This window comes from Ovis aries, chromosome 19, assembly GCF_016772045.2.
Source record: "Ovis aries strain OAR_USU_Benz2616 breed Rambouillet chromosome 19, ARS-UI_Ramb_v3.0, whole genome shotgun sequence".
Classification (NCBI taxonomy): Eukaryota; Metazoa; Chordata; class Mammalia; order Artiodactyla; family Bovidae; genus Ovis; species Ovis aries.
In genome coordinates, this window is record NC_056072.1 from 51,260,484 (window position 1) to 51,288,136 (window position 27,653).

General features: G+C 60.5%; 1 protein-coding gene across 7 annotated transcripts; it reads left to right on the top strand.

Annotated features, from left to right (window-relative positions):
* CELSR3 (cadherin EGF LAG seven-pass G-type receptor 3) lies at positions 1-27,576 on the top strand. Of its 7 annotated transcripts, none has more exons than XM_042236253.2 (36): positions 1-4,023; positions 5,874-6,524; positions 7,106-7,331; positions 7,561-7,676; positions 8,012-8,100; positions 8,208-8,365; positions 8,916-9,079; positions 9,338-9,463; positions 9,555-9,724; positions 10,373-10,558; positions 11,097-11,213; positions 11,702-11,873; positions 12,020-12,161; positions 12,260-12,380; positions 12,674-12,857; positions 13,147-13,248; positions 13,467-13,481; positions 14,923-15,017; positions 15,237-15,446; positions 15,676-15,871; positions 16,120-16,275; positions 16,597-16,771; positions 17,331-17,498; positions 17,723-17,849; positions 17,938-18,144; positions 18,314-18,488; positions 18,714-18,826; positions 19,793-19,872; positions 20,386-20,509; positions 20,901-21,017; positions 21,123-21,271; positions 21,517-21,632; positions 21,917-22,075; positions 22,595-22,798; positions 23,607-24,492; positions 25,761-27,576. In XM_042236253.2, the coding sequence occupies exons 1-36, from the start codon at positions 282-284 to the stop codon at positions 25,786-25,788; spliced, it is 9,966 nt and encodes a 3,321-aa protein (XP_042092187.1). In that variant the 5' UTR covers positions 1-281; the 3' UTR covers positions 25,789-27,576. The 7 variants fall into 7 exon arrangements, 6 of the variants coding, with proteins under 6 accessions (XP_042092187.1, XP_042092188.1, XP_042092191.1 ...); XM_042236254.2 differs by having other exon boundaries at positions 22,598-22,798; XM_042236257.2 differs by lacking the exon at positions 22,595-22,798.
* The last annotated feature ends 77 nt before the right edge of the window (positions 27,577-27,653 follow it).

Sequence of the window (27,653 nt, forward strand, 5' to 3'; positions counted from 1 at the left end):
GAACCATCGCAGCGGCCGGGAGCCATGTTGGAGCGGCGGGAGGCGGCAGCAGCGTCAGGGATGCTGTGGTGGGGGCGGCAAAAGCCGGGGCCGCTCGCCAAAGGGCCTCTGGCCGCGAAGTAGATGGTGCCCAGAGGGTGGCGGCGGCGTGGAGCGACAGGCCTAGAGGCAGGGGACTGGGGTGGCTGCAGGGGTCCGGGTGGGGGTCCGAGCAGCGAGGCGGGCCCAAGGCCTGCACCCGGGTGGAGGACAGTGGAGGCAGTGTGGGGAAGTGGGGGGAGATGGCGAGGCGGCAGCCGTGGTGGGATCTCAGGGGGCTGACGACCCCGCTACTCCTGCTCCTTTCCCTCCTCTCTTTGTTCCCTCTTAGCCGGGAGGAGCTGGGGAACGGTGGGGGCCACGGCTGGGATCCGGGGGTAGCTGCTGCTACGGGACCAGGGGCGCGGATCGGCAACGGAGCCTTAGCTCTTTGTCCCGAGCCGCCCGGGGTCCGAGAGGATGGAGAGCCTGGCCTGGGAGTCAGGGAACCTGTCTTCGTGGGGCTCCGAGGGGGAAGGCAAAGCGCCCAAAACGGTCGAGGGCCCCCGGAGCAGCCGGGGCTGGGAGCGGAATATGGGGTCAAGACATTTGGCAGCCGCGGGCGAGAGACAGGACAAGGACCAGGGTCTCTGTTATGCTGGCGCCCAGAGGTCTCCTCTTGCAGGCTGACAGGGCCTTTGCGAAGAGATAGTCTGTCACCAGAGGGTTTGTCCCCAGGGGTCCCAGGCCCGGAGAACAACCCTCCCTTCCCTTCGGACCTTCTGATTCGGCCCCGTGGTTCTCAGCCTGTGTCCTCTCAGAGGAATACTGGGAGAGGCTCCTCCCCAAAAGTGGGAACCACGCGCTGCTGCGGAGAACTGTGGGGACCAGGGCGCAGGGGTCAAAGCGAGAGAACAGCGACATCCCGAGCGAGGAGGACAGGCCCCCGGTCGGACCGCCCTCCCGGGGCCGTGGGATCTGGCCCTGGACTGGATTCAGCACCTCGCACAGCGAGGACAGCTCCCGCGTCTGGTTCAGCACCGCGCGAGTCTCGGACAGCTCCCGTGCCGAAGCCCGAGCGCATGCGCCCCCGAGGTCTCTTCCGCCTCCGCTTCCTCCCGCAGCGCCCCGGGCCGCGCCCCCCTGGGGCCCCGGCCCGGCCTGGAGCCTGGAGAGTACCCCTAGAGGGCCGGGCCCGCCCCCGTCGCGCCGCGAACCGCCATCCACAGTTTCCGCAGTACAACTACCAGGCACTAGTGCCGGAGAATGAGGCGGCGGGTACCGCGGTGCTACGCGTAGTGGCGCAGGACCCGGACACCGGAGAGGCTGGGCGCCTAGTCTACTCGCTGGCTGCGCTCATGAACAGCCGCTCTCTGGACCTGTTCAGCATCGATCCGCAGAGCGGCCTTATCCGCACAGAGGCTGCTCTGGACCGCGAGAGCATGGATCGCCACTACCTGCGCGTGACGGCGCAGGATCATGGCTCACCGCGCCTCTCTGCCACCACCATGGTGGCCGTTACAGTGGCCGACCGCAATGACCACGCGCCGGTATTTGAGCAGGCGCAATACCGGGAGACGCTTCGCGAGAACGTGGAAGAGGGCTACCCCATCCTGCAGCTGCGTGCCACAGATGGTGACGCTCCCCCCAACGCCAACCTGCGCTACCGCTTTGTGGGGCCGCCAGCTGCGCGCGCCGCCGCCGCTGATGCCTTCGAAATTGATCCGCGCTCGGGCCTCATCAGCACTAGCGGTCGCGTGGACCGCGAGCACATGGAAAGTTACGAGCTGGTGGTGGAGGCCAGCGACCAGGGCCAAGAGCCCGGGCCGCGCTCCGCCACCGTGCGTGTGCACATAACCGTGCTGGACGAGAATGACAACGCGCCCCAGTTTAGCGAGAAACGCTACGTGGCACAGGTGCGCGAGGATGTGCGCCCCCATACGGTGGTGCTACGCGTCACAGCCACGGACCGGGATAAGGATGCCAATGGACTAGTGCACTACAACATCATCAGTGGGAACAGCCGCGGCCACTTTGCCATTGACAGCCTTACAGGCGAGATCCAGGTGGTGGCCCCTCTGGATTTTGAAGCAGAGCGAGAGTATGCCTTGCGCATCCGGGCTCAGGATGCAGGCCGCCCCCCGCTGTCCAACAACACCGGCCTGGCCAGCATCCAGGTGGTGGACATCAATGACCATACTCCTATCTTTGTCAGCACACCCTTCCAGGTCTCTGTCCTGGAAAATGCACCCCTGGGCCACTCAGTCATCCACATTCAGGCAGTGGATGCAGACCATGGAGAGAATTCCAGACTCGAGTATTCCCTAACTGGTGTGGCACCTGATACACCCTTTGTGATAAACAGTGCCACTGGCTGGGTCTCTGTGAGCGGTCCATTGGACCGTGAGTCTGTGGAACATTACTTCTTTGGTGTGGAGGCCCGAGACCATGGCTCGCCCCCACTCTCAGCCTCAGCCAGCGTTACAGTGACTGTGCTGGATGTTAACGACAATCGGCCTGAGTTCACCATGAAGGAGTACCACCTCCGACTGAATGAGGATGCGACTGTGGGCACCAGTGTGGTCAGTGTGACTGCTGTAGACCGTGATGCCAACAGTGCCATCAGCTACCAGATCACAGGAGGCAACACTCGGAATCGCTTTGCTATCAGCACCCAGGGGGGTGTAGGTCTGGTGACGCTGGCCCTGCCCCTGGACTACAAGCAGGAACGCTACTTCAAGCTGGTGCTAACTGCATCTGACCGTGCCCTTCATGATCACTGCTATGTGCACATCAACATCACAGATGCCAACACTCATCGGCCTGTGTTTCAAAGCGCCCACTACTCAGTGAGTGTGAATGAGGATCGGCCAGTGGGTAGCACCGTGGTGGTCATCAGTGCCTCTGACGATGATGTGGGTGAGAATGCTCGCATCACTTATCTCCTGGAAGACAACCTGCCCCAGTTCCGCATTGACGCGGACTCCGGGGCCATTACCCTGCAGGCCCCCCTGGACTATGAAGACCAGGTGACTTACACACTGGCTATTACAGCTCGGGACAATGGCATCCCACAGAAGGCAGACACTACTTATGTGGAGGTGATGGTCAATGATGTGAATGATAACGCTCCACAGTTTGTGGCCTCCCACTACACAGGGCTGGTCTCCGAGGATGCCCCACCTTTCACCAGCGTCCTGCAGATCTCAGCCACTGACCGGGATGCTCATGCCAATGGCCGGGTCCAGTACACTTTCCAGAACGGGGAAGATGGGGATGGAGATTTTACCATTGAACCCACCTCTGGCATTGTCCGCACCGTGAGGCGGCTGGATCGGGAGGCAGTGCCAGTGTATGAACTGACTGCCTACGCAGTGGACCGAGGTGTGCCCCCACTCCGGACTCCAGTTAGCATCCAGGTGACAGTGCAGGATGTCAATGACAATGCACCGGTCTTCCCAGCTGAGGAGTTTGAGGTGAGAGTGAAGGAGAACAGCATTGTAGGCTCGGTGGTGGCCCAGATCACTGCAGTGGATCCGGATGAAGGCCCCAATGCTCATATAATGTACCAGATCGTGGAGGGGAACATCCCCGAGCTGTTCCAAATGGACATCTTCTCGGGAGAGTTGACGGCACTCATTGACCTGGACTACGAAGCTCGCCAGGAATACGTAATTGTTGTGCAGGCCACATCAGCCCCTCTAGTCAGTCGGGCCACTGTACACGTCCGCTTGGTTGACCAGAATGACAACAGCCCCGTGCTCAACAACTTCCAGATCCTCTTCAACAACTACGTATCCAACCACTCGGACACCTTCCCCTCAGGCATCATTGGGCGCATCCCAGCTTATGATCCAGATGTCTCTGACCACCTCTTCTACTCCTTTGAGCGGGGCAATGAGCTGCAGCTGCTGGTGGTCAACCAGACCAGCGGGGAGCTCCGGCTCAGCCGCAAACTAGACAACAACCGCCCGCTGGTGGCCTCCATGTTGGTGACTGTCACAGGTGAGGGGCGGGGGTTAAGCAAGTGAGCCAGTGACCTTAGCCTGTCAGGTCCTCAGGGCCCCCCACAAGGCACTTCAAAGAGGGGTTTCCAGACTTTCCAAGAATCCCTTAAGCACTGGGTTCCTGCATCCCACAGGATCTGCCAAAGACCTCCCAGGTTAGGGTCATATAGTCTCTGCTTAGGGTCTTGGACAGTCTCCGCAGAACCCCAAAGATTCATTATGAGCAGACCTCATAAAGACTCTTAAAGAACTGTCTGCTTTCTTTAAATAATCATTTCATTTTCTATTTCTTTTTGGCTGTGCTGGCTTTCTTCCAGTTGTGGCAGGCAGAGTCTCCTCTCTAGTTGCAGCATGCGGGCTTCCCATTGCCATCGTTTCTCTTGTTGCAGAGCGTGGGCTCTGGGGCACTTGGACTTCAGTAGTTGAAGCACAGGGGCTCAGTAGTTGTGGTTCCGGGCTCTAGAGCACAGCGCAGTAAGTTGTGGCACACGCACTTAGTTGCTCTGTGGCACGTGGGCTCTTCCCGGATCAAGGATCAAATCCCATTTGTCTCCTGCATAGGCAGGAGGATTGTTTACCACTGAGCCACTAGGGAAGCCCAAGAACCGTCTGCTTGTTAACTAGGGATTGCTCTCCTCCTTCTGAAAGGCTGCAGTAATGCTCTGGATGTCCCAGGAAAAGCCAGCATCATACCCCTGTTCAGATGAAGAGTTACTTTGGGTCCATTCTGACCCTCAGCCTGTGGAGAAGAGGGAGGCCAATTGTTTAGTGGTCGGGAACAGCATCTTCCTTTGGCAGCTTCAGACAGAGAGCAGACCCATATTAGCCTGGCTGCTCTCAATGGGGCTGACTAAGGCTCTGGCCTTTGGGAGAAAATCTGGAGATCCACTTGTCTCTTCTGCAGCCGTGGACCAAGGTTTTCACAAACTGTTCCCTTAGAGGAGAGCGCGGGTGGGAAAAGCTCTTGCAGGCCTAAATACTGGAGGCTGCAGGGGTTGGGAGAGACTTTACCAGTGCTTATTCTCCAATTCTGAGGCATAGGACTCCTGGCACTGCCAAAGAAGGCACGTCTGCATTCATCCCTCAATTCCCTGGACAACAAACCCTGTCGGCCACCCAATGTGTGGAGACGAGGCATATAAGCACCTCATCCTCATTTCTGAGGGTGGCCACTGAAATCGCAGGACCCAGGTCTGGGGTGATGGGCAGCTTGCTGATCCAAGGATGCTGCGGAGGAGGTCAGGGTCCAGGGTTCTCTTGGAGAGAAGAAACTTGCTGACCCAGGGTTCTGGGAGATGCGGTTGAGTGGTCACAGGCCTAGGGACTCTTCTAGTGAACTGGGAAGGCAGTTAGCTAACCAGAGATAGGGAATAGGTGATCCCTCACCTAGGGGATATTCTTGGAGGGGATGTTTTGCTAGTTCTGCAGTGCTGGGGAATGGGAGGAAAGAAAGTCAGGCATCAGTGGCCTTGGCTCCTCTTTCTATCCTGATTGGCCTGCTGACCATAAACCTGGGGAAGGGTGGGTTACTGATCACTTAGGGACCATCTTGTGTGCTGTAGGAGGAATGACCTGCTGACCCCTGGGCCCTACTGGGGGGCAGAGAGTGGGTGGGTTGATCCCTGGCTCAGGCCCTTCCCCATGCGGGAGGGAGGGGACAGGAAACAGTACCTTGTTGACACCTTGGTGCTGAGAGAGTTCGTGATCACGAGCCCAGACCCCCTTGTGTCCTGGTAGGGTCAGCCCACTAACACAGAGGTGCTGGGGGACTGGGCCAGTAACCCTTCTCCGTCCCTGGGGTCAGCCGCTGACCCCAGACTGACCTCTTCCCCCCACTTCCCCCGGCAGATGGGCTGCACAGTGTGACCGCCCAGTGCGTGCTTCGCGTGGTCATCATAACAGAGGAGCTGCTGGCCAACAGCCTGACCGTGCGCCTGGAGAACATGTGGCAGGAACGCTTCCTGTCGCCGCTACTGGGCCACTTCCTGGAAGGCGTGGCTGCGGTACTTGCCACCCCCGCCGAGGACGTCTTCATCTTCAACATCCAGAACGACACGGACGTGGGGGGCACCGTGCTCAACGTGAGCTTCTCGGCGCTGGCGCCCCGCGGGGCTGGAGCCGGCTCCGCGGGCCCCTGGTTCAGCTCCGAGGAGCTGCAGGAGCAGCTGTACGTGCGCCGCGCCGCCCTGGCCGCCCGCTCGCTGCTGGACGTGCTGCCCTTCGACGACAACGTGTGCCTGCGCGAGCCCTGCGAGAACTACATGAAGTGCGTGTCGGTGCTGCGCTTTGACTCCTCTGCGCCCTTCCTGGCCTCCGCCTCTACGCTCTTTAGACCCATCCAGCCCATCGCAGGCCTGCGCTGCCGCTGCCCGCCCGGTTTCACGGGAGACTTCTGCGAGACGGAGCTCGACCTCTGCTACTCCAACCCCTGCCGCAACGGTGGCGCCTGTTCGCGGCGTGAGGGCGGCTACACCTGCGTTTGCCGGCCGCGCTTCACGGGTGAGCGGGGCGCCGGGCTAGGTGAATATCAGGCAGAGTGGGGGCGGAACTACAGTGCAAGTGAGCGTTGGGCATCACTCTTGAGCCACCCGGGGTCAAGTTGGGCGCGGTTAGTCCAGAAGCGGTAGAACCTGGCAGAGAGGGAGCCTAAGGCCGTGAAGAAATAAAGGTCTTGGCTGGGCCAACCCCCTGGTGGCTCAGATGATAAACAATCTGCCTGCAGTGCAGGAGACCTGGGTGGGAAAGATCCCCTGGAGAAAGGAATGGCTACGAACCCCAGTATTCTTGCCTGGGAAATTCCATGGACACAGGAGCCCTTCAGGCTACAGTCCATGGGGTCGCAGGGTCAGACACCACTGAGCAAGCAACGAAGTTTGACTGGGCAGAGGAAGAGGAGGGGGCGTGACCCTGGGCAGGGGCGTGGCCGGAAGGGGAGAGGGGGCGGGGTCTGGTATAATAGGGGCGTGCCCACAGCGAGCGGGACTTTTGCATCTTGGCCTTCGGAGGGGCGGGGCGGGGCCCGCTGGAGCCGGGGGCAGGGCGCGGTCTGACCCCGCCTCTGCCGCCGACTTGACACCTAGGCGAAGACTGCGAGCTGGACACGGAGGCCGGACGCTGCGTCCCGGGCGTCTGCCGCAACGGGGGCACCTGCGCCAACGGGCCGGACGGCGGCTTCCGCTGCCAGTGCCCGGCGGGTGGTGCCTTCGAGGGTCCGCGCTGCGAAGTGGCGGCGCGCTCCTTCCCGCCCAGCTCTTTCGTCATGTTCCGCGGCCTTCGACAGCGCTTCCACCTCACGCTGTCCCTCTCGTAGGTGCTCGCCCGCATCTGCGCGCCCGCACCGGGTCCCCACCACCTCCAAGACCCGGGTTCCTGACTGCCCCCATCCTGGCGTCCCATGGGACACCCCCCCTCCCCGCCCTCCCTCATCACTTCCTCCCTCACCTAGCCTGGGTGGGCTCCCTCAGACCTTCTTGTCACAGGGATGGTGGGTGTGAGCAGGGGGTCTTGCTTGTGACGGGCCCCTCCCCGACCCCAGGTTCGCCACGGTGCAGCCCAGTGGGCTGCTCTTCTACAACGGACGCCTGAACGAGAAGCACGACTTCCTGGCCCTGGAGCTCGTGGCTGGGCAAGTGAGGCTCACATATTCCACTGGTGGGTGCCCCCTTCCATGGATCAGTGTAGGGGCGAGGGGGTGCATGTGTGGGTGAGTTGGCGTGGGGGGGGGTGTGAACCCCCCAGGCCCTCCTGAGCATGTAGCTCCACCCATGCCCGACAGACCACTTTCTCTCTCCATGAAGGCTGTGCTTCTCCCACGTGTCCAGAGGCACTCTGGTCCGGCCAGTGTGGTCCCCAGCAGGGGGAAGCTATCTGAGGCATCCAGGGTCACCCTGGGAGTAGCTGTGCTTGCATGACTGGGTAGGGGGAGGGGAGGCCCCACGGCTCCAGACCAGGCTCCAGACCAGCCTCCATACACATCCGCCCTGCAGGTGAGTCCAACACAGCGGTCAGCCCCACGGTTCCAGGGGGCCTCAGTGACGGGCAGTGGCACACAGTGCACCTGAGATACTACAACAAGGTGGGCACCGCCCTCGGCCTGGGAGTGCGGGGACGAGCTGGGATACCAGGTTCTGGGATACCAGGTGACCCCTGGGGGTCCTGTTGAGTGACGCGCCAGGTCTCTAGCCCCGGACAGATGCCCTGGGCGGTGCTCAGGGCCCCTCCAAGGACAAGGTGGCTGTGCTGAGCGTGGATGACTGCGATGCGGCTGTGGCTCTGCAGTTTGGGGCTGAGATTGGCAACTACTCATGCGCAGCTGCCGGCACGCAAACAAGCTCCAAGAAGTGAGCTCCCCAGCCCCTGCACCCCAAACCCCCCGCCTGCCAGAGCCCACCCCCACCCTTCCAATACTGCCTCCAAACTCCCCGTCCTTGCCCAAACCACCAGGGTTTACTTTCCCCCCTCGAACGCTGAAACCCCACCTCACCTTAGCCCCATCTCTCTGTTCTACCCCGGACTCCCTGCTTGTACACATTCCCCCAGGCACCCAATCCCCCAAATTCTCTACTCTCTTGGTCTCGCCAATGCCCCACAGCCCTGCCTGACCCCTATCACCGCCCCCCCCCCAGCCACCCTTCTGCCTCCCTTTTTCATCCTCATCCTCAACCCCAGCCTCTTCCCCCTTTGCCCAGACCATCTGCCCATCAGAAACTCTCCTTTGCACCCCACAACTGAAGTCAGGCCCTAGTCCTTCCTCAGCCTGATCTCACCCTCCCCATTCAATCACTTTACCCTCTGAGTCCTACCCCCTCCATTTCCTATCCCCTCCCCCAGCCCAGGAGCAAACCTACCCTGGCCCCAGTCCCACCAATGACCTGGACCCCTGACTCCCAGGTCCCTGGACCTGACAGGCCCTCTGCTCCTGGGGGGTGTCCCCAACCTTCCCGAGAACTTCCCCGTGTCCCACAAGGACTTCGTTGGCTGCATGCGGGACCTGCATATCGATGGCCGCCGAGTGGACATGGCGTCCTTTGTCGCAAACAATGGCACCGTGGCAGGTAGGCCACGTTCCCATCATAGGGAAAAGATGGAGGGCTTTATGCATGGACTCAAACTCTGACCTCCTCCTTGTCTCCTTTTCTGGCAACCATTCTGCTGCAGTCTGGCCTTTAGGACCTGAGTCCTACAAATTCGACCCCCTTTGAGAACATGGGGCTGAGATCTTGGGCACTTTCAGCCCCCCGGGCCCTGTGCTTTGTCCAGCGCTCATGCCCTCTCTCGTATTCTCATGTCCTCCATGTACTTTCCTCTCTCAGGCTGCCAGGCCAAGCTGCACTTTTGTGACTCGGGCCCCTGCAAGAACAACGGCATCTGCTTAGAACGCTGGGGTGGCTTCAGCTGCGACTGCCCAGTGGGCTTCGGAGGCAAAGACTGTCGGCTCAGTGAGTGGGCAGCCCGGGGCAGGAAGGGCCTGTGGAGTATAGCTTCTGTTCTCAACATGAAGCCTGTGACTCTGCTCTTTTACCCCACCAGCTATGGCCCATCCCCACCATTTTCGTGGCAACGGCACGCTGAGCTGGGACTTTGGAAACGACGTGGCCCTGTCTGTGCCCTGGTACCTGGGGCTGGCGTTTCGGACACGGGTGAAGCAGGGGGTCCTGATGCAAGTCCAGGCCGGACCACATAGCACACTCCTCTGTCAGGTGTGTCTGTCCTCCTGAGCCCTTCCCTAGACCCCCAGCTCTCAATCTTTGAGGCCACCAGCACCATTCCTGTGGTTTCAGGCCTGGTCCTTGGTGGCTCAGTTGATAAAACATCTGCCTGCAATGCAGGAAAACCTGCATTTGATCCCTGGGTTGGGAAGATCCCCTAGCGAAGGAAATTGCAACCCACTCTAGTATTCTTGCCTGGAGAACCCCATGGAGAGAGGAGCCTGACAGGCTACAGTCCATGGGGTCGCAAACAGTAGGACATGACTGAGAGACGAAGCACGCGCGCGTGTGTGCACGCACACACATCCACACGCGTCCACAGCATACTTCTCTGCTAGGAGCACTGATCATGCTTGACCCTGCTCTCGACCTTGGCCCTTGACCCTTTTCCCCACTATCATATCCTCTGCAGGTGCAGCATCCCAGCCTAGCTCTCCCCTGCCACTTGCACTAATCCATGACCCCTGCCCCTTAATTTACTCTCAGAAGCATACAGTGCCCTGGCACGGGACCCTCCATGCCAAATATAGCCTGTCCCTCTTGTACTGACCTCTGCTCTTCGTGACCCCACCTCCTGACTCTCCCGGCCCCAGCCCAGTGTGGGGCTCTGACCCCAGGGCTGTGCCTCTCTGCCCGCAGCTGGATCGGGGCTTGCTGTCTGTAACAGTGACCAGGGCCTCAGGCCGGGCTGCCCACCTCCTCCTGGACCAGGTGATAGTCAGTGACGGCCGGTGGCACGATCTGCGGCTGGAGCTGCAGGAGGAGCCAGGTGGCCGGCGGGGCCACCATGTCCTCATGGTCTCCTTGGACTTCAGCCTCTTCCAGGTCTGACTTCTAACCCTGGGGTGGTCCATTCTCAGCCTTCCGACGAGACCCACCTCATCAGAACCCCCCTCAGTCCAACTCCTCTTCTTCTGTCCACTGCACAGTCTGATGTTGTCTCCTGAGTGCCCATCCTCATGACCTTGCTCTAAGCCCACCCTGCTCCACCCTCCTCATGTCAGGGAGGCTATGCAGATTTCTGGCCTGGTCTTGGGGTACCTCTGTAGCCGGCACTTTGCCAAACTTCTTCTGGTCTCCTGATCGTCCCAGCTCAAAATTATGGAATTTCAGGGTCTGTTTGGAGTCCAGGAGAGAGGGCCCAGTCCGGAGCCCAGATCTTGACTAAACCTTCCTGTCACTCATCCCCTGTGCTCCAGCAGGTCCTCTGTGCTCAGGAACATCTCATGCCCAGACCAGCCCTCTGGTCCAGAGGTCCAGAGCATGGTGCAAGGCTAGGAAAAGGCCAAGGCTGACACTGGGGTAGGGCAAGGGTTCATTGGTCCCCCCTTCAACACCAGTGCTGACTGTCCCCTTCCCCCAGGACACTTTGGCAGTGGGGAGTGAGCTTCAGGGCCTGAAGGTGAAGCGACTCCATGTGGGAGGCTTGCCCCATGGCGCTGAAGAGGAGGTTCCTCAGGGTCTGGTTGGCTGTATCCAGGTGAGGGTCAGCGTGCAAATATGAGGTGGAGCATTAGGGTGAATGGTCAGAGATCAGGGATGTCTTGAGACCCGAGATGCATTCACCTGGAGGTTGCTATAGGGGTAGTGGTGCCCAGAGCCATCAAAAGCAGGTCAGGCCCTTCTGTGCTGCTGGAGGTGAGTCCAGCTTGGATTATCAAGGGCCATTAGAGGCCTGTGTCAAGGAGAGCATAATTAGGGTTCACATGGGGGCACTAAATGGGAGTATGGGATCAGGGTTTAGGGTACCCACTCCAGCATTCTTGCGTGGAGAATTCCACGGACAGAGGGGCCTGGCGGGCTACGGTGCATGGAGTCACAAAGAGTCAGACACAACTGAGCAACTAAGCACACCAGGGTTTGTAGGGAGATTGCATGTCAGGGGCCACCAGACCATGTGGGTGGCTCTGTTGGGCTCGGCGCTGAGGTGCTTTGACATGGGTCTCACCTTGCCGGTTATGCCCATAGGGAGTATGGCTTGGCTCCACGCCTTCGGGGTCCCCAGCCCTGCTTCCCCCAAGCCACCGAGTGAATGTGGAACCCGGCTGTGTCGTGACCAACGCCTGCGCCTCTGGGCCCTGCCCTCCCCATGCTGACTGCCGAGACCTCTGGCAAACCTTTTCCTGTACCTGCTGGCCAGGTGGGGCCTGGGTCGGGGCAGGGTGATCTGGGGCTCATGGTGAAGACTGGGGGACCTGGAGAGGAGGCAGGGGCTGAGAAGGACAAGTGCCTGCTTCCTCCCATGCTCTGTAGCCAGTGTCCTCAGCTCCCTGACCCAACCTACAGGTTACTATGGCCCAGGCTGTGTGGACGCCTGCCTCTTGAACCCCTGTCAGAACCAGGGGTCATGCCGGCATCTCCCGGGGGCCCCCCATGGCTATACCTGCGACTGTGTAGGTGGCTATTTTGGGTACCACTGTGAACACAGGTAAGGGGCTGGGGGCTGAGGTGATGGAAAGAGCTGGAGAGGGTTAGGGAGGGTCCCTGAGCTATGGCGGAGGCATCTCACCTGGTTCTTCACCCCAGGATGGACCAGCAGTGCCCACGGGGCTGGTGGGGGAGCCCAACGTGTGGCCCTTGCAACTGTGACGTTCACAAGGGCTTTGACCCCAACTGCAACAAGACGAATGGACAGTGTCACTGCAAGGTGTGCCGGCCCCTGACCTTTACCTGCGATTCTTACCCAGCTTGCTAACCTCTGCCACCTGACGCAGCCCCTGACCCCTTCCCCTACCCTACCCTGTGACCTAACTGCCACCTCTTGTCCTTGACATCTGACCCCTCCCTTATGTTTCCCTTAGGCCCGTCTTCTTTCTGGCCTGTGAGCACTGTTCTCCCGACCCTTTGCCCTTGATTCCACCCACTCCCCAAGCCCTGACCTGAAATCCTCGCCTTAAGCCCTGACCCCTGACCTCCGGCCCCTGACCCTTTCTCAAACAGGAGTTCCACTACCGACCGCGGGGCAGCGACTCATGCCTGCCGTGCGACTGCTACCCAGTAGGCTCCACCTCACGTTCCTGTGCCCCCCACAGCGGGCAGTGCCCCTGTCGCCCAGGAGCCCTTGGCCGCCAGTGCAACAGCTGTGACAGTCCTTTTGCAGAGGTGACAGCCAGCGGCTGCCGGGGTGAGCAGGCTCCACATGCAGCAGGCTGGCTCTGGCATGTTGCTGCCAAGGCCCATGGCATGCGTGGCTCTCTGGGTAGGGGCTCTGGGTGGCTTCTTGCGCTGCCCAGGGGCTCCCACATTGGCCCCAAGGATTTTGATGGCCTGTCACAGAATCTGATGGGCCAGCTCCCCTGAGGCCAGCAGCAGAGTGGTAGGCAGTGGGCCCGGGGTAGGTGAGGGGTCAGCAGATGTGGCCGTCCCTGGCCCCAGCCCCTGGCTGCCTGCCTCACTGTCTTCTTCCTCCCTAGTGCTCTATGATGCCTGCCCCAAGTCCCTGAGATCTGGTGTGTGGTGGCCGCAGACCAAGTTTGGCGTTTTAGCCTCAGTGCCCTGTCCTCGGGGGGCCCTAGGTGAGTACGTGGGGGACAGGCACATTGCTGAGGGTGGCGATTGCCCTGTCCTCTGACCGCTAGAGCCACCTCTTTTCCTGAGTTGGTTGGCCTTGTTCCTGCCAAGAGGTGGGAGTGGGGTGGGGGGCGACATTGGTCCCTCATTACCTCTTTGGGGCTCTGGCTCCCTCCCCCTGACCCTCACTGAGCCTCCATCTGTTTCTCTTGGCTTCTGGCAGGATTGCGGGGTGCAGGTAAGGGGTACGTGTTTGCTCAGGTGCGCTGCCCCCTCCCACTGCCAGAGCTTTTGCAGACCCCTCCTGCTGCCTGAAGTCCCTGCAGACCCCTCCCCACTGCCTGAGGTCTCTAAAAGCTCCTCCCAACTGCTTGAAGTCCCTGGAGGCCCTTCCCCCCACAAACACTTCCTAAGGTCCTTGTAGACTCCTGCTCAGTTCCTCAGCTTCCCGCAGGCCTCTTTCTACTGCCCGAGGTCTTGAAAGACCTCTGCCCTCCATTGGAGGACCCCACAGACTCCTCTCTGTTGCCTGAGGCCCCACAGAAGCCTCCGCGCTGCTTGAGGCCCCCGCCATGGCTGGGCCAAGGCTGTCTGCGTGTGCATGCTCTCGTGTGGTTTCCTGTGCCTGTGCACGTGCCTATGTCTGTCTTTTGGGGACCCTTCCTGTCCCTCTTGCTGGTGGCAACAAGCTCTCTTAAGGGCCAGGTCAGTTTCATTCAGTTCTCATTCCAGTCTCACAGATTAGGGAGAGATGGCAGCAGAGTCTTTAGGGCAGTTGAATTTTGTGTGAGAATTGTGATCCCCACCCTATTTTGGTCACAAAATTCTACTGGAAAACCTGGATGTGTGTGTGTATGTGTGTGTGTGTGTGTGTGTGTGTGTGTGTGTGTGTGAGACAGAGAGAGAGAGAGAGGGAGCATTGTGTGTCTGTGTGTTTGTCCTGGGTCACATAGCATCTACTTGTGTGTAGGTGTGAGCATTGGCTTGTGTGTTTGGGTGCGCACTTACCCACCCACACACACACACACACACGCAGGGTTTCCCTGGTAGCTCAGCTGGTAAAGAATCCGCCTGCAATGCAAGAGACCTGGTTTGATTTCTGGGTCGGGAAGATCCCCTGGAGAAGGGATAAAATACCCACTCCAGTATTCTTGGGCTCCCCTGGTGGTTCAGTCGATAAAAAATCCGCCTGCAGTGTGGGAGACCTGGGTTCGATCCCTGGGTGGGGAAGATCTTCTGGAGGAGGGCATGGCAGCCAACTCTAGTATTCTGGCCCAGAAAAGTCCCCAAGGACAGAGGAGCCCGGTGGCCTGCAGTCCACGAGGTCGCAAAGAGTCAGACACGATTGAGCGACTAAGTGCAACATAGCACATACACACACACACACACACACACACACACACACACACACACACACACACACACAGAGTCCTGCCCTTGTGTCCTCCTTTATGTCATGGCTGTTCCAAATGGTCCCCAGACCTCTAAGAATTGACTGATAAGTGCCTGGGGCCCATCTGGGTTGGGGATTGGGTCTTCTCCATCCAGGGGTGCAGCCATGGATGCCTACTCCCTGGTCCCTGCATCAGAGCTTCCCCTGGGGTAGAGGAGGGTGCTGCGGTTGCTCCTCAGTGAAGGGGTCCAGGCCCCAGGACTGACTGAGGGTTACCTGCCTTCAGGTGCGGCCGTGCGGCTGTGCGACGAGGACCGGGGTTGGCTGGAGCCTGACCTCTTCAACTGTACCTCCCCCGCCTTCCGAGAACTCAATCTGCTGGTGAGACTGCCTGCACCTTGCCCTGCACACAAGACTGGCCCCAGCAGAGCCCTGGCCCATCTCCCCTGGCCCGAGGCGGGCCCTACACATCATGCCCCAGCCCTTGACATCCTGGGCTTTTCTGTGTGGCCTTTTAATCTGGCCAAACCCTTCTTTCCATGAGGCTTTTGAGAAAGGCCAAGGAGACCACTGAGTGACCGCTTCTTCTTTATCTGGCAGCTGGATGGTCTGGAGCTGAATAAGACGGTCCTAGACACGGTGGAGGCCAAGAAGCTGGCTCAGAGGCTGCGGGAGGTGACCGGTCACACCGACCACTACTTCAGCCAGGACGTCCGAGTCACTGCCCGCCTGCTGGCCCACCTGCTGGCCTTTGAGAGCCGCCAGCAGGGCTTCGGGCTAACAGCCACACAGGATGCCCACTTCAATGAGGTGGGGCCGCAGCCAGGGCTCCCAATCCCCTGGCCCCGGACCCCCGCCCCCCTGCTCAGGCCCCTCCTGACCCCCGGGAAGTGAAGCTCATGGGCTCTTTCTCCCGCCTTGTCCACTCCAGACCTACTCCCTGCCTACTGGGGCCCCCCTGAGCACCTGGCCAGACCCCTCAGGCATGCCCTCACGTGTCCTCACCTGGCTGGGCCCGCTTTCACCTCCCTCCTCCCAGAATCTGCTGTGGGCCGGCTCTGCACTGCTCGCTCCAGAGACCGGGGACTTGTGGGCCGCGCTGGGGCAGCGGGCCCCCGGGGGCTCCCCAGGCAGCGCCGGGCTGGTGCAGCGCCTGGAAGAGTACGCAGCCACGCTCGCAAGGAACATGGAACTCACGTACCTGAACCCTGTGGGGCTGGTGACACCCAACATCAGTATGTGGAGGGTGGGCTGGGGCAGGGGGCTGTGAACTCAGACCCGGAGATCCGAGGGGCGGGGGCTACGGATGGCAACATTAGTGGCTCAAGACTGTGCTTGGCAGGGACACAGGCTCTGCTCTGGTAGCCAGGAGGCCATATGGGTGGTGGGACTTGGGTCCAGAGTTGGGGGAGGCAGGAGGGGGGGATCCCTCAGCACAGGGTGGAGATCCTTGCTGGGTCTCACCCCTCTTCCTCCGGGGCAGTGCTCAGCATCGACCGCATGGAGCACCCCAGTCCCACCCGGGGGACCCGTCGCTACCCTCGTTACCACAGCAACCTTTTCCGGGGCCAGGATGCCTGGGACCCTCACACGCATGTGCTGCTGTCTTCCCAGGCCCCACGGCCGTCCCCTGCTGAAGGTGAGAGGTCACCCCTGGGCCAGGTCCCATTTCCCTGCCCCACCCCCACTCAAAGCGGAACCCCGCATGGCCCTCCTGTCACTTCTCCCCTTGCCCAGACCTTCCCCCTCACCGCAAATGACCTCTCACAGCCCTGGATACTTGGGATTCAGCCCCAGGGGCCCGTGAGTTCTTCACTGGCACCTGCTCCCTGCACTCCCTGGTTCTGGATCCTCAGGGAAGAGATTCCCATGCTTGATGCTGGCTCCGGGTCGGAGCTGGGTCTGTGGGTGCTTGAGGGTCAGAGGTCACTGACAGCGGCTCCTCCCCCTCCTCTGGCAGTTCTGTACCCCAGCGGCAGCAGCATGGAAAATGCCACCACCTCGAGCGTGGCGCCCCCACCAGCCCCTCCAGAGCCCGAGCCCGAGCCCGGGATCTCCATTGTCATCCTCCTGGTTTACCGCACCCTTGGGGGTCTGCTTCCTGCCCAGTTCCAGGCAGAGCGCCGGGGTGCCAGGTATGAGTAGAGTTACCCCCAGGCCTCTCACCCCTGGGCTGCCCGCACGCTCTGCCCCAGCTTAGACTCCGCCCCGCACTTATGGTGGACAAACAAGCAGGTTCACCATCGTCCAGAGACGCGCCTGGCCACACCCCTGCTCTGCGAGTCTCGTCCGTACCGGGCTCCGCTGTGTCAGTGTGTTTGGGGGACTAGATAGACACAGAGCCACAGCTGGGCCAGTCACAAAGGATACAGGAGCCAGCCAGGCAAGCAGATTGGCTGATAGAGATGGGCTGACCGAAGCAGGCCAGCTGGGGGCATGCAGGGAGACAGTCTACAGCTGCTGAGGCTGCAGGCTCCAATGTGGGCAATGGGTCCAAAGCCCCTCAGCTGTAACTCTGCAGAACCAGGCCAGGGACTCCTGGTGTTGACGCTGCTCAGTGGAGGCTGAAGGGGTTCTCAGAAACAACACCCAGCCTGGGGCACCCCAAGCTCTGGGCAAGGGAAGATAGGGAACTGGGCAGTCAGAGCTTGGGAAGGCCGGCGCCATCCAAGCCCAGGTGGGGTGTCTCCTCAGGGTTCCCCAGAACCCAGTTATGAACTCCCCGGTGGTCAGCGTGGCTGTGTTCCATGGACGCAACTTCCTACGGGGTGTCCTGGAGTCCCCAATCAGCTTGGAGTTCCGCCTGCTACAGACAGCAAATCGCAGCAAGGCCATCTGCGTGCAGTGGGACCCACCTGGCCCGTGAGGACCTCCACTCTGGAAACCCTTGGTCCCCCTGGTAGCCCCTGGGAGGCCCAGCCTGCCCCTGGGGGCCCCACCCATGCCCCTGTGCACCCAGACCCATGAGGAATGCAGCTCCCCAACTCTAGGCACCCGCGGCCCCGCCCAGTGCCTCTCATAAACCCCTGCCTGGCGCCGGGCTCTCCCCCGAGGCGATGGTCGGTCTGACTGCGCTGTGGCCACAGGGCGGACCAGCACGGCTTGTGGACTGCACGGGACTGTGAGCTGGTGCACAGGAACGGGTCCCACGCACGGTGTCGCTGCAGCCGGACGGGCACCTTCGGGGTCCTCATGGATGCCTCCCCCCGTGAGGTGGGGCTGGGTTCGGGGAGCTGAAAGAGTGGGAGGCTCAAAGGGCAGGGGTGCCCGACAGCCCCTGTGACCCTCCCTGTCCCTGCAGCGGCTGGAGGGCGACCTGGAGCTGCTGGCGGTGTTCACCCACGTGGTCATGGCGGTGTCCGTGGCCGCACTGCTGCTGACCGCGGCCATCCTGCTGAGCCTGCGCAGCCTCAAGTCCAACATGCGGGGGATCCATGCCAACGTGGCTGCCGCCCTGGGGGTGGCTGAGCTCCTGTTCCTGCTGGGGATCCACAGGACCCAAAACCAGGTGCAGGGGCCGCATCGGGGGACCCGTGTCCTGCTGACCTCGTGTGGCCCAGGAAGGCGGGGGGGTGCTCAGTCACTTTGGGGCAGGGTGCTGGGGTGGGGTGCGGTGGTTGGGGGTTCAGAGGCGGGGTGAGGCGGAGAGGTCCTGATGCCCCCCCAACCCCCACCAGCTGCTGTGCACCGCGGTCGCCATCCTCCTGCACTACTTCTTCCTGGGCACCTTCGCGTGGCTGCTCGTGCAGGGCTTGCACCTCTACCGCATGCAGGTGGAGCCCCGCAACGTGGACCGCGGCGCCATGCGCTTCTACCACGCCCTGGGCTGGGGAGTGCCTGCCGTGCTGCTGGGTGAGGACCTTGCTCCCTGGCCCGTCCAGGCCTGTGACCCCTGACCTCCATCCATCACGTGGGCTGAGCCCTGCCCCTGATCGTGACCCCAGCCTCAGCCCCCCGTGCCACTTGTTTGGGGAGGAGCCTGCCCCGCCCCCGCCCCAGCTTCTCCCTGGGTACACGAGAGGGTTGGTCGGCAGCTCTGGAACACAGCCCCTCCATCCTGTCCCTTCTTCCCCGCAGGCCTGGCTGTTGGCCTGGATCCTGAGGGCTACGGGAACCCTGACTTCTGCTGGATCTCGATCCATGAGCCCCTCATCTGGAGCTTCGCCGGCCCTGTCATCCTTGTGCTTGTGGTGAGTACCCTCTACTCAGTCCCACCTTGTGCTCCCCTCGGTGGGATGGGGTGGGAGATGGCCCTGCAGCGGGTGTGGTGGTATCGGCCGAGGGGCGCCAGGTGGCAGTCTGCAGGCTTCCTGGGCTCGGCCTCCTCTTCTGTTCCTGCCCAGCTGGCGTGGAGATGGGAGATGTGGGGTCACAGACTCGGCTGCTCTCCCTACCTGTCTGTCTCTCCATCTCTATTTTTCCATCCCTCTCTGCTTTCTTTTGATGGACTTCCTTTTGTTGGACTTTGCCAACAAGGGTCTGTCTAGTCAAGGCTATGGGTTTTCCAGTAGTCATGTATGGATGTGAGAGTTGGACTATAAAGAAAGCTGAGAGTAGAAGAATGGATGCTTTTGAACTGTGGTGTTAAAGACTCTTGAGAGTCCCTTGGACTGCAAGGAGATCCAACCAGTCCATCCTAAAGGAAATCAGTCCTGAATATGCATTGGAAGGACTGATGCTGAAGCTGAAACTCCAATACTTTGGCCACCTGATGTGAAGAGCTGACTCATTTGAAAAGACCCTGATGCTGGGAAAGATTGAAGGCTGGAGGAGAAGGGGATGATAGAGGATGAGATGGCTGGATGGCATCACCGACTCAATGGACATGGGTTTGAGTAAACTCCGGGAGTTGGTGTTGGACAGGGGGGCCTGGCATGCTGCAGTCCATGGGTTGCAAAGAGTTGGACATGACTGAGCGACTGAACTGAACTGCTTCCCTATCTCTGACTTTGTCTATGATTCTAAGCTCCTCTGTTTCTCCTTGGTTTTGATCTGTGTATTATGTGTGTGTGTCTGTGTATATCTGTGTATATTTCTCACGGGTTCCGCCTCTCTGTGAGTCTCAGTGCCTTCTGTACCTGTCTGTCTGTCTGTCTCTCACTCTCTCTATCTCTCTCTGCCCTGCCCCTGATCCATATGTCTGGCTGTGGGTCCAGATGAATGGGACCATGTTTCTCCTCGCGGCCCGCATGTCCTGCTCCACTGGGCAGAGGGAGGCTAAGAAGACCTCTGTGCTGTGAGTTAGCTGGTTGGGGAAGTGGGGGATTCTCAGAATGGCAGCCCTCTCCTGGGTGGGGTTGGGGGGCTTCCTGGAGCACCCCTGGTTCAGGTTGGGCTCCAGATTCTGGGTAGGGGGATGAAGTCACCCTTCATCCCCTAGCCAGCGGTCCCTCTCTGGTACCCTTGCCTTACTCTGGCCCCACACGTCTGTCTCCACCCTGCTGTCTCTCCAGTTTCCCAAGGCCTGGATGGCTCACTTTGCCCTTTGCCTTGCGTGTTTCCATGTGCTTTCCATGCTTTCTCTCATGCCCCGCCTCCCAATTCCAGTCGGCTTTCCCCATGTCCCCTCGTGGCTCCCTGAGTACTCTCCTGGTTCCGTCTGTGGCCTCCAGACTCCCCTAGTGCCCTCCTGAGACCCCCACGTCTCTGTGTGAGTTCCTTTCCCTCCACGTCCCTGTGTCCTCCCACGTCCCCCATGTGAGCCCCGTGTGACCCTCGCGTGTCCTGTCCTTTCACGTTCCCGCGGCAGGACCCTTCGCAGCTCTTTTCTGCTCCTTCTACTGATCAGTGCCTCCTGGCTCTTTGGCCTCCTGGCGGTCAACCACAGCATCCTGGCCTTTCACTACCTCCACGCTGGACTCTGTGGGCTCCAGGTAACCCTGGCACCCCTTCCCTGACTCTGGGCCAGATGGGGCTTCAGTAGGGTGGGGCCTGGGGCCTGAACCCCAGGCCTGGAGCTGATGCCCACCCGATGATTGACAGCGGACTGCTGCTGAGCCTGGACTGACCTTCAGCAGTGCTGAGGCTCCTGGCCGCTTGCTGGTGCACAATGACCTCCACGACTTCTCACTACTTCTGTTGCCTTTCCCTCACTCCCTTACGGGTGCCCCTGGGGGCTCCGCACTGCCTCGCTCTCATCTGCAATGACTGATCCCACTAGCTGACCCTCAGTGACTTCCACTGGCCCTAGCTGACCCCCTCACAGCCCTGCTCTGACCTCTCATGGCCCTCACTGTCCCCTCTCTTATCCTCACTGACCCACAGGGCCTGGTGGTATTGCTGCTCTTCTGTGTCCTGAACGCAGATGCCCGGGCTGCCTGGACACCAGCCTGTCTGGGCAGGAAGGCAGCACCAGAGGAGGCCAGGCCGGCGCCTGGGACGGTGAGGGGCCCTCCGGGCAGAGGAGTCGGGGTAGGGGACCCAGGAGGCCAGTGTTGGAGGCTTCCCCAGGGCTGGCTCACGCGCCTGTCCCCTCCACTGCCCCAGGGACCTGGCGCCTACAACAACACGGCCCTCTTCGAGGAGAGCGGCCTCATCCGCATCACGCTCGGTGCCTCCACCGTCTCCTCGGTGAGCAGCGCCCGGTCCGGCCGGACCCAGGACCAAGACAGCCAGCGGGGCCGCAGCTACCTCAGGTGAGGGCAGGGCCGCCTCGTGAGGGGGCACACAGCCCGGGGCTGGCATTACCGGGTCCTCGTGCTGGCTGCACCCGTCTTGGCATCTGGGCCTCTGCTCTGCTGCCTCTGCCCAGTGCCTTCTGACACACACCCCAGGGCACCTTCAGAGCCATACTGTGTGCAGCGGGCTGGGTGTTCACAGGTACCCCGCCTCCAAAGCACCCCGTCACATCCCTCTTTGATGGGGGCCCCTGCGTTTCCAGGGACAACGTCCTGGTTCGACACGGCTCGGCTGCTGACCACACCGACCATGGCCTCCAGGCTCACGCTGGCCCCACTGACCTGGACGTGGCCATGTTCCATCGAGATGCTGGTGGAGGTGGGGGCCCGGGGCCAGGGAGGAGGGACTCAGAGGGTCTCTCCCCCGCTCCCCTTTCTTCTGCCTCCAGGTGGGAGCGGCAGCTGACAGGGCCGGGGCAAGCTCCCCCAGGGTTGCAGCTCCAGGAAGCACCTACCCAGCCAGCCCCGGTTCTCCTGGCCATGACCCAGCCCTCCTGTTCCTGCCCCCTACTCCAAGCTTGCCCCGAGTTCCCAGAGCCTCCCTCCAGACCCTCACCTCCCCGGGCCACTGCTGTGTGTTCCTCCTGACCTTCCCTATTCCAGGCGCAGACTCCGACTCTGACAGCGACCTGTCCTTGGAGGAGGAGAGAAGTCTGTCCATCCCATCCTCAGAAAGTGAGGACAATGGCCGGACGCGGGGCCGTTTCCAGCGTCCACTCCGCCGGGCAGCCCAGAGCGAGAGGCTCCTTACCCACCCCAAAGGTAATAGGACCCCTCTGACCCCATGCGTGACCAAGACATACCCCATATTCCACTTGGGTGTGAACCCAGGAGCCCTGCTAGCCCCTGAAGATTCCTGGGACTGACTTTGGGGTCATCGTGGGGTGCCCCCGCACCTCTCCCCATCCAGCCTCCCAGCAGAGCTCTGCTGGCTAGAGACCCAGAAGGGGCCCAAGCAACAGACGAGCAAGGTCAGGGACGTTACAGGGTGACATGTCATCCCTCCTCTTCCCTGAGGGTTGGGGTTCAGCCTGGTCTTCCTGACCCCTCAGTCATCAGGTTCCCCCACCACCAGTCTCTGTGTGCCTCCAGTCAAGAGTAGGGGGAGCTCATCAGTGCCTCAGTCCCTGGATGGGTCCATGGATCTCCGAGAGACATCCTCCCATTCCTACTGCTGCTGTATCAGAAAAGCCCAGATCTCAGGTGTCATTAGGGTTAGGGGGCCACTGAGTCCAGATCGCGGGGTTGCTGCAGTGACTTTTGTAATCTACCCCGGCTCAGCAGACATGGACGGCAATGACCTCCTGTCCTACTGGCCAGCCCTGGGGGAGTGTGAGGCTGCTCCCTGCGCTCTGCAGACCTGGGGCTCTGAAAGGCGCCTGGGGCTGGACACCAGCAAGGACGCAGCCAACAACAACCAGCCCGACCTGGCCCTGACCAGTGGGGATGAAACCTCCTTGGGTGGGGCCCAGCGCCAGAGGAAAGGTATGGAGCCCTCAGGGTTTCCCTGGGGATCCAGTGGTTAAGGCTTCTCCTTCCAATGCAGGGAGTGTGTAGGTTGGATCCCTGGTTGGGGAAGCTAAGACCCTATATGCCCTGGCTGAAGAACTAAAACAGAACAAAAGACTGACTGTAGCCTGTGCTCCAGGGACCCTGGGAAGTGGCCAAGCCCTGAGCCAGAGGATTTCATCCTCTTAATCCAAACAGCCTCACAGGGACCCTGAGGGCTGGTCTCCCTCGCGTGGGGGGTTCTGCTCCGCTATTCTGCCTCACGGTTCCACAGGACAGCCCCATTCTGGCCTGAGACTTGCTTGCCCCACAGAGACCCCAGGGGCCACTCTTGCCTTAACTCAAGGGATTCCTCCCTGTCCCCCTGGAAGGTTTCTTCCCCCCAGTTGTGCTTTCCAGGGGTCCCAAGGGGTTGTCCCTGACCCAGCTCAAGGGGGTCTTTGCCTCTACTCCTGGGGGACTGCTCCTGCCCCAACCCTGAGGATCCCTGTCCCTTTGACCCTGACCTGGGGGCTGCTCCTCCTCTGATCTTGGGGGGTGGTTTGCCCCTACCCCCACAGCAAGGGGACCACCCCTCTCCTGAGACCGCGGGTTACTGCCACCTTACTCTAACCCCTGTCCTGCAACCTTTCTGTGATTCCCAGGAGCGGCCTCTGTACCCTCTCCCCAAATGGTTTCTGCCCCCAAGTCCATTTCGCAGGGATCCCAGACGCTGCTGTGTCCCTAGCCCCAGGGGAGTTCGTGGCCCCGGACACACACTGTCCCCCGCGTGTTCCTCCCGCAGGCATACTGAAGAACCGGTTGCAGTACCCACTGGTGCCACAGACCCGGGGCGCCCCTGAATTGTCCTGGTGCCGGGCAGCCACCTTGGGCCACCGCGCCGTGCCGGCTGCCTCCTACGGTCGCATCTGTGCTGGGGGCACCGGCAGCCTGTCACAGCCCGCCAGCCGCTACTCTTCCCGAGAACAGCTGGATTTGCTCCTGCGGCGGCAGCTGAGCCGCGAGCGGCTGGAGGAGGCCCCTGCCCCCGTCCTGCGTCCCCTGAGCCGGCCTGGTTCCCAGGAATGCCTGGACGCTGTGCCAGGCCGCCCGGAGCCCAGGGATCGGGGAAGCACCCTACCACGGCGGCAGCCACCCAGGGACCACCCTGGTGCCACAGTGGGCCGCTTCGGGTCACGGGATGCGCTGGACCGAGGGGCACCCTGCGAGTGGCTGAGCACGTTGCCCCCGCCCCGTGGTGCCCGGGACCTTGACCCACAGCCCCCGCCTCTGCCCCTGTCTCCCCAGCGGCAACTCTCAAGGGACCCCCTCTTGCCATCCCGGCCCCTGGACTCTCTGTCCAAGCGATCGAACTCAGGGGAGCGGCTGGACCACACACCTAGCCGGCACCCCTCACGAGAAGGCCTTGGGCCACCCCCGCAGCTGCTCAGAGTCCGGGAAGCGCCCACCAGCGGCCCTAGCCACGGGCCCTCCACAGAGCAGCTGGACATCCTCTCCTCCATCCTTGCCTCCTTCACCTCCTCGGCTCTCTCCTCCTCCGTGCAGTCCTCAGGCACGCCCTCGGGCCCTCACACCACCGCCACCCCTTCTGCCACTGCCTCTGCGCTCGGACCCTCCACGCCACGCTCCACCACCTCCCACAGCATCTCGGAGCTGTCGCCCGACTCAGAGTAAGTGGCGTCCAGCCACCTGCTCACACCCCCGTCAGTTTAGGGCAAGCTCCCATGCACCCTGCCATATATTCCGCCACTAGATGGGGTCAGGTTTGGCAGAGAGCGTGGGCTGCCCCGGGCTTGGCACAGCCAGGGAGCCACAGGCTGAGGGCAGAATTCTGGCAGTGAGAGGGGTGATAAGCAGGTGGCTGCGTGACCTGGGCCTCCACCTCCTAGATGCAGGAGGCGAGTCAGGTGCCTTCCAAAGGGCTTGAGCTCCTGGAGAGGGGAGGGCAAGAGGTAGCCTGGAATGTGGAAGGGGAAGGGAGGAGTCTCTGCTTGGGAACTTTGCTTAGGGTGGAGTGTGGATAAGGAGAAGTCAGACATAGGGTCAGGCTGTGGAACTTCAGTTTGAGAGTGAATCATTCATTCTCTTGCTCACTCAGTCGATACACAGCTCCTCCTGCCTGGAGGCACTGTGGGGTGGGCCACACAGGAATTGAGCTGGGACCTGGTGCATCTCGGGCGATTGTGGGGTAGAGGATGAGACTGGGTACAGCAGTCAGAGAGGGAGTGGGGAGTAGCCAGAAAGGACCAGGACTTGGAAGCCAAAAGTGGAGCTGAGTTTTAAGGAGGAGGAACAACTAGGCCAGGTTCTATGGAGGTTCCTAGGGTGACAAAAGGCTTTGGAGGGAAGGAGACCCTGGGACTGGGGAAGGAGACCATCAGAACCTGAGCAGAGATGAGGGGGAAGACAGGAAGGTGAGGGTGCAGGAGGAGATCTGAGGTGCCCAAGGCTCTGGAAAGATGCAGGGGTGGGGATGAGGGAGCTGGGAGCACCCTGGGCCCTCCTGCAGCCTAGCCTTGGGGTCTGACTGTTGTGGAGGGCTGGGAGGACTGAGCAGGGGTTCAGGCTCTGGACTCACACTTGACCTCTCTGAGCCTGTTTCATCATCTGCAAAATAGGCCTGCGGTAGCAAACTTGTTGAGGTGCAGAGATTTGGGAGGTTTTTTTTTTTTGGTCAGGTGTTTAACAGAACCTGTACATAGTAGGTGCTCATTCAGTGCTTAAGAGAAAAGACATAGATGGCTAGTCAAAGGGCCTGGCTGGTGAGACTGGGTTCCAGAATGGGTGAAGGGCTCTAAGAACCGCAGACTGGACATAAGGAGGCTGGGGACTGAGAGGCAAAGGTGATGGGGGAGGCGGCCCGGGTCAGATATGGTGGGGTGTCCAGGGGGACCTGACTCTCAGCAACCACCTTCAGTCTCCACATTCAACTCTGCAGAGTTCCCAGAAGTGAGGGTCACTCCTGAGGAGCGGCTGAGCAGAAGAGGACGAGCCGGGGTCGATGGAGGATCTGGGCTAACAAAAGAGACTCCGGGACTTGAGGGCCAATCCCGGGGCAGCCTCCCACAACCGCGCCCCCAGCTCTCCCTGTTGCTGCAGCACCGACTGTCCATGCTCGACTGTCCATGCTCGTCTTCGAGCGTGTGCAAGCGTCTGTGAGCGTGTGCAAGCATGTAACAGGCGCGGGGAGTGAGGGAGCTGGGGGGAGGACTTTTATACGTTTTGTACCTTTGTAACCAGAGAGATATGCTTATGTTATTTTTCATCTTTTCTGTCTCCCGGGGTTCTGAGGCTGGGCTGGGAGGGGGAGGGGGACAGAGGGGAAAGAGGTTCAGAGTTTGGGCCCATCTGGGTCCCTGGCAAATTATTGGCTCTTTCCTCTCATCTTAATGGGGAGGATTCAGACAGGAGGGGTAAATGCACCCCCCACCCCCCTATTCCCTGGTTGATCTGCATACTGTCGGGGCCCCAAGTGCAGAATTAATCTTTGCTTTTGCTTGGATGTCCCACAGGGCACACTTTGGGGACTCGGGGTGGGGGGTGGTCTTGAAAACAGGGGTCCTCTGACCTCCTCACAGGGGCTCGCTCATGCTGCCCCTCCCCGTGGATGTGTGTGTTTATTATGCGGAGTCCCTGCCACTTACTGCCTTATGTCCCAGGACTGATGCTGGGGGCGCTGGTGGATCAGCAGATGTCATGTTTACAGATCTAGGCTTCCCTTCTCCCACAGGGAGAGGCTCAGGCCTCTATTCAGACATTCCTGCAGAGGGTGGATGGAGTCCTCGCCGCCCCTGCCCCTGCCGTGTACAAATGTCGTGGTGCCATTGGGTTCCCTGACACTGCCCCCTGCTAGAATTTATTCTGAAGGGTGATGTCGGAGGGGGAGCAAAGGGAGCAAAAACAAGGGAATTAAAGACTCAGAATGTAGGTGCCACTGCCTCCCATGTTTACAAGAGCCTCCCTGGCCCCAGGCACCGGGCTGCAGGAAGTGACTCAGTTCCATCGCTCCTTGATTCCCTTGTAAAGGGAAAAACGACTGTTAGGACCCAGTTCACAAACTCTCCCTTTTATTACTTTGTCTGATGTCCAGAACTGGGGGCTTTGACATTTTGTTACTTTGTTTACAGGTCAAGAGTTTAAAACAGTTTTTACACTTTGTTTACAGTTTAAAACTTTTACAGTTTGTTTACAGTTGAGAATTTTTCCCCCCTTTGTTTACAAGTGAAAGGTAGAGAAAGTGGGAGAGGGGCTTGGAGGACCCACCTGTGAGGACCCTGAATCTGTCATCTTGAGGGGTTTCTAACCCTCTAGTCATTCCAGGCCAAAGGTCAGCCCTGAGTCCCTTATTGAACAGCAGGCCCAGAAGGCCCAGTGGTAAGAGTAGGCATCTTCCTACCTACCACTGGGAACAGCGGCCATGCAGGGCTGTGGAGGGTCTGTGCTGACACCCACCTCCTTCACGCATACTCTTGGGAGGCAGTTTTCAAGGAGATTAAAAGTTCTACTTTACTGACTGGTGCCAAATCCCGCCAGCCAGGACCCCAGCTCTCCTTACCTAGAGTGACCCCAGCCCTTGAAGGGTTGAAGGGTCTGCTGCAGGGAGAGGGGGCTGTCCTTGCTATGTCCTAGGTTCTGCAGTTGCCTCTCTCTGGGAGGGGGAGTCCCCCCTCCAGCCCAGTGGCTCCTTTTCCTGTCTGTGTAAATTGTTCCGTGAAGCGGCGCCCTGTTTTGGGAATAAACTTCTATAGAAAATGGTTATTGCCTCATTCTGTTTGGGGGTGGGGGTTGGAGGGTGGCTATGAATGATTTCCCGGGGTTGACCTTGGGGGAG

What these genes read in the sequence shown, in the direction of transcription:
- CELSR3 (XM_042236253.2), top strand. Translation starts at nt 282, where the DNA reads ATGGCGAGGCGGCAGCCGTGGTGGGATCTCAGGGGGCTGACGACCCCG. An exon ending in GCTGGTGACACCCAACATCA is followed by an intron (nt 15,872 to 16,119) that starts GTATGTGGAGGG and finishes CCTCCGGGGCAG; the next exon opens with TGCTCAGCATCGACCGCATG. An exon ending in TGGATGCCTCCCCCCGTGAG is followed by an intron (nt 17,850 to 17,937) that starts GTGGGGCTGGGT and finishes CTGTCCCTGCAG; the next exon opens with CGGCTGGAGGGCGACCTGGA.